The sequence below is a fragment of the Rutidosis leptorrhynchoides genome, chromosome 9, assembly GCF_046630445.1.
Source record: "Rutidosis leptorrhynchoides isolate AG116_Rl617_1_P2 chromosome 9, CSIRO_AGI_Rlap_v1, whole genome shotgun sequence".
In the NCBI taxonomy this organism is placed as follows: domain Eukaryota; kingdom Viridiplantae; phylum Streptophyta; class Magnoliopsida; order Asterales; family Asteraceae; genus Rutidosis; species Rutidosis leptorrhynchoides.
This window is the reverse complement of record NC_092341.1, coordinates 345,191,378-345,201,686: the sequence shown is the minus strand read 5'-3', so window position 1 is coordinate 345,201,686 and position 10,309 is coordinate 345,191,378. Positions and strand designations below refer to the sequence as shown.

Genomic DNA, 10,309 nt, shown 5'->3' with positions numbered 1-10,309 from the left:
ATATTATATATAACATGATAATATTATAATTAAATATATCATTAAGTGTATTAACAATGAACTACATAAGTAAAAACAATACTACTAACTTAAGGATTTCGAAACGAGACATATATGTAACGATTATCGTTGTAACGACATTTAAATGTATATATCATATTAAGATATATTAATATATCATAATATCGTGATAATATAATAATTTAAAATCTCATTTGATATTATAAACTTTGGGTTAACAACATTTAACAAGATCGTTAACCTAAAGGTCTCAAAACAACACTTACATGTAACGACTAACGATGACTTAACGACTCAGTTAAAATGTATATACATGTAGTGTTTTAATATGTATTCATACACTTTTGAAAGATTTCAAGACACTTATCAAAATACTTCTACTTAACAAAAATGCTTACAATTACATCCTCGTTCAGTTTCATCAACAATTCTACTCGTATGCACCCGTATTCGTACTCGTACAATACACAGCTTTTAGATGTATGTACTATTGGTATATACACTCCAATGATCAGCTCTTAGCAGCCCATGTGAGTCACCTAACACATGTGAGAACCATCATTTGGCAACTAGCATAAAATATCTCATAAAATTACAAAAATGTGAGTAATCATTCATGATTTATTTACATGAAAATAAAATTACATATCCTTTATATCTAATCCATACACCAACGACCAAAAACACCTACAAACACTTTCATTCTTCAATTTTCTTCATCTAATTGATCTCTCTCAAGTTCTAACTTCAAGTTCTAAGTGTTCTTCGTAAATTCTACAAGTTCTAGTTACATAAAATCAAGAATACTTTCAAGTTTGCTAGCTCACTTCCAATCTTGTAAGGTGATCATCCAACCTCAAAAAATATTTGTTTCTTACAGTAGGTTATCATTCTAATACAAGGTAATAATCATATTCAAACTTTGGTTCAATTTCTATAACTATAACAATCTTATTTCAAGTGATGATCTTACTTGAACTTGTTTTCGTGTCATGATTCTGCTTCAAGAACTTCGAGCCATCCAAGGATCCGTTGAAGCTAGATCCATTTTTCTCTTTTCCAGTAGGTTTATCCAAGGAACTTAAGGTAGTAATGATGTTCATAACATCATTCGATTCATACATAAAAAGCTATCATATTCGAAGTGGTAAACTAGTAATCACTAGAACATAGTTTAGTTAATTCTAAACTTGTTCGCAAATAAAGTTAATCCTTCTAACTACACTTTTAAAATCAACTATACACATGAACTATATCTATATTATATTCTAACTTAATGATTTAAAACCCGGAAACACGATAAACACCATAAAACCGGATTTACGCCGTCGTAGTTACAACCGGGGGCTGTTTTGGTTTGGATAATTAAAAACTATGAAAAACTTTGATTTAAAAGCTATACTTCTGGGAAAATGATTTTTCTTATGAACATGAAACCATATCCAAAAATCATGGTTAAACTCAAAGTGAAAGTATGTTTTTCAAAACAGTTATCAAGATGTTGTTCTTTCGACGGAAATGACTACCTCTTTCAAAAACGAATTGTAACTTGTATTTCCGACTATAAACCTATACCTTTTCTGTTTAGTTTCATAAAGTCAAGTTCAATACGAAACCGTGGCCGCTTAAATCACTCAAAACGGATTAGAAACGAAGAAATGACGAGCAAAACAAAATTGGTAAAAACTACTCATTTTAGCTACGTGAAAATTGGTAACAAATCTATTCCAACCATAACTTAATCAACTTGTATTGTATATTATGTAATCTTGAGATACCATAGACACGTATACAATGTTTCGACCTATCATGTCGACACATCTATATATATTTCGGAACAACCATAGACACTCTATATGTGAATGTTGGAGTTAGCTATACAAGGTTGATGTTGATTCCAAAATATATATAGTTTGAATTGTGATCAATACTGAGATATGTATACACTGGGTCGTGGATTGATTCAAGATAATATATATCAATTTATTTCTGTACATCTAACTGTGGACAACTAGTTGTAGGTTACTAACGAGGACATCTGACTTAATAAACTTAAAACATCAAAATGTATTAAAAGTGTTGTAAATATATTTTGAACATACTTTGATATATATGTACATATTTGTTATAGGTTCGTGAATCGACCAGTGGCCAAGTCTTACTTCCCGACGAAGTAAAAAAATCTGTGAAAGTGAGTTATAGTCCCACTTTTAAAATCTAATATTTTTGGGATGAGAATACATGCAGGTTTTATAAATGATTTACAAAATAGACACAAGTACGTGAAACTACATTCTATGGCTGAATTATCGAAATCGAATATGCCCCTTTTTATTAAGTCTGATAATCTAAGAATTAGGGAACAGACACCATAATTGACGCGAATCCTAAAGATAGATCTATTGGGCCTAACAAACCCCATCCAAAGTACCGGATGCTTTATTACTTCGAAATTTATATCATATCCGAAGGGTGTCCCGGAATGATGGGGATATTCTTAAATATGCATCTTGTTAATGTCGGTTACCAGGTGTTCACCATATGAATGATTTTTATCTCTATGTATGGGATGTGTATTGAAATATGAAATCTTGTGGTCTATTATTATGATTTGATAATATATAGGTTAAACCTATAACTCACCAACATTTTTGTTGACGTTTTAAGCATGTTTATTCTCAGGTGATTATTAAGAGCTTCCGCTGTCGCATACTTAAATAAGGACGAGATTTGGAGTCCATGCTTGTATGATATTGTGTAAAAACTGCATTCAAGAAACTTATTTCGTTGTAACATATTTGTATTGTAAACCATTATGTAATGGTCGCGTGTAAACAGGATATTTTAGATTATCATTATTTGATAATCTACGTAAAGCTTTTTAAACCTTTATTGATGAAATAAAGGTTATGGTTTGTTTTAAAATGAATGCAGTCTTTGAAAAACGTCTCATATAGAGGTCAAAACCTCGCAACGAAATCAATTAATATGGAACGTTTTTAATCAATAAAAACGGGACATTTCAACATCGTGGTCACGTGAGGTTATCTCAGTCATTTTCTTTGCAATCCATCTATTACGTATAGTAGATTTTGTTCAATATTTCATCCAAATCAAACCAACTGACTCTTCACTTCCATTACGCAAACCCATCGTTGTTAACCCTAAACTTTGATTAAAGAATGCTTATGTGATGTTACAATGTTTAACAAGTTATATACCATTCTAATTATTGATTATGAGACATATCGAATCTATATGAAAGATATGAACAGTTAGTCATTGTTGATTATAATCAACAACGTATAATTTTATAAACTACGGGGACTGTTGGCACAAATTTATTTTTATTGAATAATTAACAGTTGCTTTATACTCCGTAAATATGTATTCAAATATATAAAAATATAAATAAAATGTGTAAACTTGTAAAATGTAAACCGTAAAGCTTTTAAGTATATCAGGAACAACGATACGCAGTCTCTTAAAATGTGAAATATAGAAACAGAAAATGTATACAATCATATCTCAACTCTAAGGCAAGACTGCTCTAAGGTAAAAAAAAAATAGTCATTTCTACGTTACTCGAAGGAAGAGCTAGGGTGAAGAAACTCCTCCAGCTCCACTTATGACATAAAAGTTGTTTTCAAAAAGACTTCCGGTCAATAAATATTAGTAAATGGAATTTGAGAAAGAAAAAAATGAGGAAGTAAGAGTAATACATACTTGAAGGAGTTCTCCAAAAGAAAAAAAAATGGGAAAAAACTAAACTAATTAACACACATGTGACGCACACAAACACACACACATATGTGTGTGACCCTTAAAGGTAAGATATACAATTAAGTACAAACTAAAAACCTATCAAATTAACTAAGATAAGTGTAAATGTATGCATTTAATTACAAGTTTATAGGCAACATAGAAAAATACATAAGTATAATATATGCACAAAAACATGTATACTTGTAGTATAACACTTAAGTGATGTTCCCGTGGGTCATGCATGAACAAACATAATTATTGAACCGTGAACAAACATAATTATTGAACCGTGTACGTAATATTAGGTCGAGTAAATATCAAATTTTAAAGTGCATAAGCTAAACTGCGCTATAAAGTGAGATCAATGACTGGAGACCCAACGAGACTAAGTTTGAATTGTGTATCAAAGGAAGTAATGCAAGGCTAGCAACTATACATATGAACCCGATCTAAAATATTAAATGCATGATTTTTCTTAGATAGAAGAAACGTGCCTTATGTAATATGAAAGGCGAAAATACCTACAAAATATTAAGCGATTCTAAATTAATCATGGCAAATTTAATAGCCAATATAAGAAATAATAAGTCTCAAATAAGCCTCAAGAGTGTTTTGGATGAAGTCGTGAGTATGACTTCAGTAATTAGACTATATTAGCTTTTTGTCTAAGTAAGAAATGGAGAAGTATAACAACGATTGTGAGTAAATCCGACCTGTAAAGCAGATTGGGCAAATTGATAAAACCAAGCTCGCAAAGGCTGTTTGAGTCCATATAGCGATTTACGAAGATGACAAACATTATGTGGGTTACGTGAATCATTAAAACTCGAATGTTGGTGCATATACAGCCTCTGTTAGATCACCATGTAAGAATGTGTTTTTGACATCTAGTTGATGAATCGTCTAGTGTCTGGAAACAGATAGGCTAAGGCTAACCGTTTTAAGCAACCATTTTAACCACCAGACTAAGGTGAGAAAATTAGTACATGAACTGTTGACAGATCTATGCAAGCCGCGAGGATTGTTGGCGCAATTTTGTCTTTATTGAATAATTAACAATTGCTTTATACTCCGCAAATATGTATTATATCTATAAAAAGATATAAATAAAATGTGTAAACTTGTAAAATGTAACCGTGAAGCTTTTAAGTATAACAAGAACAACAATACTCAATCTCGTAAAATGTGAAATATAGAAGGACAAAAAGTATACAATCATATTTCAAACTCTAAGGTAAAAAAAATAGTTATTTCTACGTTAGCAGCTTGAAGGGAAAACTAGGGCGGAGAAAATCATCCATCACTTCACTTCTGACATAAGAGTCGCTTTAGAAAAATTCGGTCAATAAATATAAGTAAATGCAATTTGAGGAAAAAATAAGAATTGAAAATAATACATACTTGAAAGAGTTTAAGAATAAAAAATTAAACTAATTAACACACGTGTGTGATGCACACACACGCAAATATGTGGGTGTGTGACGCCTAAAGATAAGATATGCAGTTTAGTATAAAGTAAAGCCTATCAAATTAACTATAATATGTGTAACTATACACATTTAATCACAAGTCTATTGGCAACATAGAAAAATACATAATTATAACATATGCACTAAAACATGTATGCATGTAGTATAACAATTAAGACACTCAAGTGATGTTCTTGCGGGTCATGCATGAACAAACATAATTAATAAACCGCATACGTAATGTCAGGTCGAGTAAATGTCAAATTCCAAAGTGCATAGGCTAAACTGCAATATAAAGTGAGATTCGTGACCGAAGACCCATCAATACATAAGTTTGGATTGTGTAACAAAGGGAGTAATGCAAGGCTAGCAACTAGACATATGAACCCGGTCTAAAATATTTAATGCATGTGTTTGTTTAGATGCAAACATGCCTTATGTAGTAAGAATGATGAAATACAAATTAATTAATTAATTTAGCAATTGTAGATTAATCATGGCAAATTTATTGCCAATATATGAAATAATATGACTCGAGAGTGTTTTGGATGAAGTCGTGAGTATAATCATCGACACAAAGTAGTAACTAGGCTACACTAGCTCTCCGCCTATTCAAAAAATGGAGAAGTATAACATCGACTATGAGTAAATCCGACCTATAAAGCTTATTGGGCAAGTTGATACAAACCAAGCTCGTAGAGCCATATGAGTCCATATAGCGATCTACAAAGATGACAAACATAATATGGGTTACGTGAATCATGATATCCCGGATGTTGCTGCTTCTATACAGGCTCTGTTAGAACACAATGCAAAAATGTCTTTTTGACATCTAGTTGTTGAATCGTCTAGTGTATGGAAATAGATAGGCTAAGGCTAAGTCTAATAGCAACCGTTTTAATCACCGGACTAAAGGTCTCACCACAATCGATACTAGATCGTTTACTTTTGACATTAACTACCCAACGAGCTTTGTAGTATCATTGAAGTGTGACTTACATTTGAATAACCACATGGATCTCAATATTAACACATGAAGGTCTCATAACCAGATCTCAAATACCATTGCTAGTTAAAGCAATTTTTTTTTATCAAACACTACTTGTTACAAATTAGGGTTTGCATGGTTTTGAATGTGAGATTTAGGAATATATTGGGCGAGAGTTGACGTTTGGGTTTAAGCGAGAGGTTGGTTTATAGATTCCGGTTTTTGGCACGAGTGAGCACGAGGTGTTGATTGTGGGTTGACGGAGTGTAGGTGGCTAGGCTAGTCGAGGAGGAGATAACCGAGATCGCGTCAGTAGTAGATGAATTATGTTTATAAAGAATTTTAAAATTTGTCTGTTTCCGATTTTTGTCGAAACTGAATGAAAAACCGAACTTGAATCCGGTTCGATTTTGACATTTAAATTTGGTGATTTTGCGGAGTTGAGTAAAGGCGGTTCTTTGGGTTTGGTGAAGGCCCGAAGGAAAAAATGACCGACGAGGAATTCACGACTTTTGATGTTATGATGACGTGTATGACCGAAAACGAACTAGTTACGATTAATCTAATTAATTCTAATGAGATCCAGCATGGGCCAGTTAAAAATAAGAATCAACAAAAGCGAAAAATAAATTGGTTCAGGGCAAGGAGATGGAAAAATTTGACGTGTTCATCAAGGATACTTGAGTTCGTTTATATCAGTTTCATGTTTCGTAGCATTCTTTTGGTTTCATGGCTCGTTTGTTTCAGTTAGTATTTTGTTTCGGTTTAGGCTAGATGGAGCTCAGTGTATTAGTTCGTATGCTAGCCACTTTTTAAGTTCGAGCCTCGTCGGGATTCTCAATTGTATCCCTTGTTTAAATTCGTTTTCTTATCAAAAATGTTTTCTGTTTCTATTGAAGTTTTGGTTTTTTATTCAGGAAAAAAAAAAAAAAAAACCCGTAAACTGAAGTGGTGAAGACCATTAAATGCCATGATAGTTACATAGAGGTCCCCTGAATACACCACATGCTTCAAATCAATCCTTTCCGCTGTTTTCCCCCAAAAACTCCTCTATCCTCTTTGCCGTTAAGGATGTTATCGTCGTCATCAAGCCCTAACCGTAACCCTAATTACGCCACTATGAACCTAAAACCTAATTCATCCTCATCTTCAACCAGAAACCCTAATTTACTTCCTATATTTACCAATTCACAAGTTCCTCACATCAATTGTAAAAGTTCACCTCAAACTATGACGTTTGCCAACGTTCTTTCATCTTCTTCGTATTCCGTAATGGATAGTTCACCTGGAAATGCAGATTCACATGATGCTGATGAGCTCCAACTTGTGGTGGTATCGTTTTATAAGTTTGCTGATTTTCCTGATCATGCCGATTTTCGTAAACCGTTAAAACAACTATGTGAAAAGCTAGTAAGTGCGCAATTGATATTCTTTTTAGTATAGTCTAATTTTAACCTAAGATGTGTTATAATAAGTAACGATGGTTTATAGTATGGTCAAAATGGGGGGTAAAATGCATTTAGTGTTTGGTTTCAAGTTTTTTATTTTCAGACTTCCAGTACATTTCAGGTGGTATCATTCTTGCACCAGAGGGAATTAATGGTAGCATATGTGGAATCCGGAAATCAGTTGATGAGGTTCTTAAATTCATACAGTCCGATAATCGGTTAAATGGTCTTCGACAAATAGAGTCACCCGTAAGCCCTGAAGAAGAAGCTATTCACCATGGACATACGAGCAGTTCTCCACTTGCAGCAGGGGAAGACGCCCCGTTTAGGTGGGACCATGTGAGAGTGAAGCTTAAAAAGGAGGTAATTAAATGGATCCGATCACCTAGTTAGTTTTGTTTTAAAGTTCATAACCTGCAAAATTAGATTGTTTGCTAATGAATTTTGTTACCGTTTCTATGTTACTACGTATAATCTAATCATATCTTTGGTACAGATAGTTTCCCTTGGGATGCCGTCTGTATCACCAAATGAAAGAGTTGGGAAGTATGTCAGCCCAAAAGAGTGGAACTCATTAATCAGTGATCCAGATACAGTAAGTCTCTTCAAACTGATCATGAGATTGTTTATTTTGCCATTGCAGCGCTTATTTTGCTGGACTACCATTTTACTCTGTTATGTCTATGTGTCTATTTGTTTATTATGATTGGTTTCTGCAAGTGTCGTTACTTCATATACACGGAATTATAATTTTGGTTTACTATATTTTGCAAGTATATCCTTTGCTAGTATTTATGTAGTTTATCTGATTATGAAGTACTATATTAGTTTTTATAGTTGAGATACATTCACAAGATTAGCACTGGAGATTCATTTACCATTAAGTCATGCAGAATGTATATAACCTCTTATGAAATTAACAGTTTCAAGAAATTGCCCTTTACCACAGCATGCAAAGGAGAAATCAAGATAAAATGTATAAGCTTTGTGTGCATGTGTAAAGCCAAAATGTATAAAATGATGTATATAATGATTTGAATGATCTGTCAGGTTGTCATTGATGTGCGCAATGACTATGAAACCAGAATAGGCAAGTTTAAAGGGGCAGTTGATCCACGCACTACAGCTTTCAGAGAGTTCCCGTTATGGGTGGATGATGAATTCCAACTTTCTTCATCAGATGCCCAAATGGAATGCAAAGGTTCATCTGATAAATCTGAAAAACAAAATGTGGAGGGACTGAAATCTCCACCTCGTGTTGCGATGTATTGTACTGGTGGTATTCGGTGCGAAAAGGCTTCAAGTTTTCTCCTTGGCAAAGGGTTTAAAGAGGTAAATGTAGTTGTGATAAATTATGTCAAATCAAACGTGTAAAATTAAGATATTTCTCTTTAAAGGGAACTGGACAAATGAGATGAGCAGGACCCATTTAGACCATTACAAGAATTTGCCCATTTTGTCACTTAACCCAGCCAGCCTGACCCACCCATTATGCCACGTTACTTATCAGGCAGAGTTTATGTGACATGGCATGCATGATGCATGATCTTTGATAACTTTGGTCTTTTATGATGTTAGGTTTACCATTTACAAGGTGGGATACTTAAATACTTAGAGGAAGTCCCCAAAACCGAGTCTTTATGGGAAGGTGAGTGTTTTGTGTTTGACAAACGAGTGTCGGTCAAACATGGTTTGGTGCCTGGAAATTTTAAGCTTTGTTATGGCTGCAAGAAACCTGTGAGCGATGCAGACATGGAGTCACCAGAGTGGGAATATGGGGTTACTTGTCCCTATTGTTACGCTTCAAAATCCGAGGAAGAGAAAGAGAGGGCTAGGGCTCGACAAAGGCAATTTGAAGAGTGGGGTGTGATAGGTGGGCCCGACAAAGGTCGCAGACCACCAAAAGCTACAAATACTAGAGAGAATGGTGATGCCCAAATGTCGCGGTCGATGTAACAACAATAACCATCCATTTCAGGCTACTACACATTTTATTTAAAAAATTGTAACCTTTTTTCACTAGTGATTTTTAGCGTGCGTTAACTTTGGCACGCCTTAATATTTTCTTGAAGCAATTTCATCTGTTATGCCTGTATTGCTGTAGGTGCAAGTGTGCAACTATAAATTTAAAATTTGTTACTAAAAAATACTTCAGGTAGCTGAAACTCTAAAGAAAAATGAAATACGTAGTATAAGGCCATAAGCTTAGAATCTTCTCAAGTAATTAATTTTATTACTTGATACGTCAAGTTATGATTTTTGTGAGGAAAAATTGTAAGAGCTATTATATTGCGTTCCTATTATTATTAGGGAGTATTATTGTTGTTTTTGTTGTTATGTTTTGTTTCAATTTAGGGAGTATTCTAGGATAGAGGAATGATTGTCTACGTCTTACCTCTCTCATACCCTACACATGTGGGATTGAGTTCTGTTGTTGTATTTGATGATTTCCAGCCGTATCTTCTAGATGTCGTCATCTAAATGTTTCCATTCTAGCCGTAAGCTAGATTTTTCTAGATATTCAAAGAAGCCGGTTGAAGAAGCAAAGTTGGAAACAATTACGGCTAGCCACTTGTTTGACAACTCATATAGAAGTATTCAAATTGGAAACGATTACG

At 33.7% G+C, this 10,309-nt stretch overlaps 1 protein-coding gene across 1 annotated transcript; it reads left to right on the top strand.

Moving 5' to 3' along the window:
* The first annotated feature begins 7,248 nt into the window (after positions 1–7,248).
* LOC139869152 (rhodanese-like domain-containing protein 7) lies at positions 7,249–9,840 on the top strand. The gene is made up of 5 exons (XM_071857473.1): positions 7,249–7,653; positions 7,803–8,054; positions 8,188–8,286; positions 8,742–9,023; positions 9,270–9,840. The coding sequence occupies exons 1-5, from the start codon at positions 7,249–7,251 to the stop codon at positions 9,645–9,647; spliced, it is 1,416 nt and encodes a 471-aa protein (XP_071713574.1). The 3' UTR covers positions 9,648–9,840.
* The last annotated feature ends 469 nt before the right edge of the window (positions 9,841–10,309 follow it).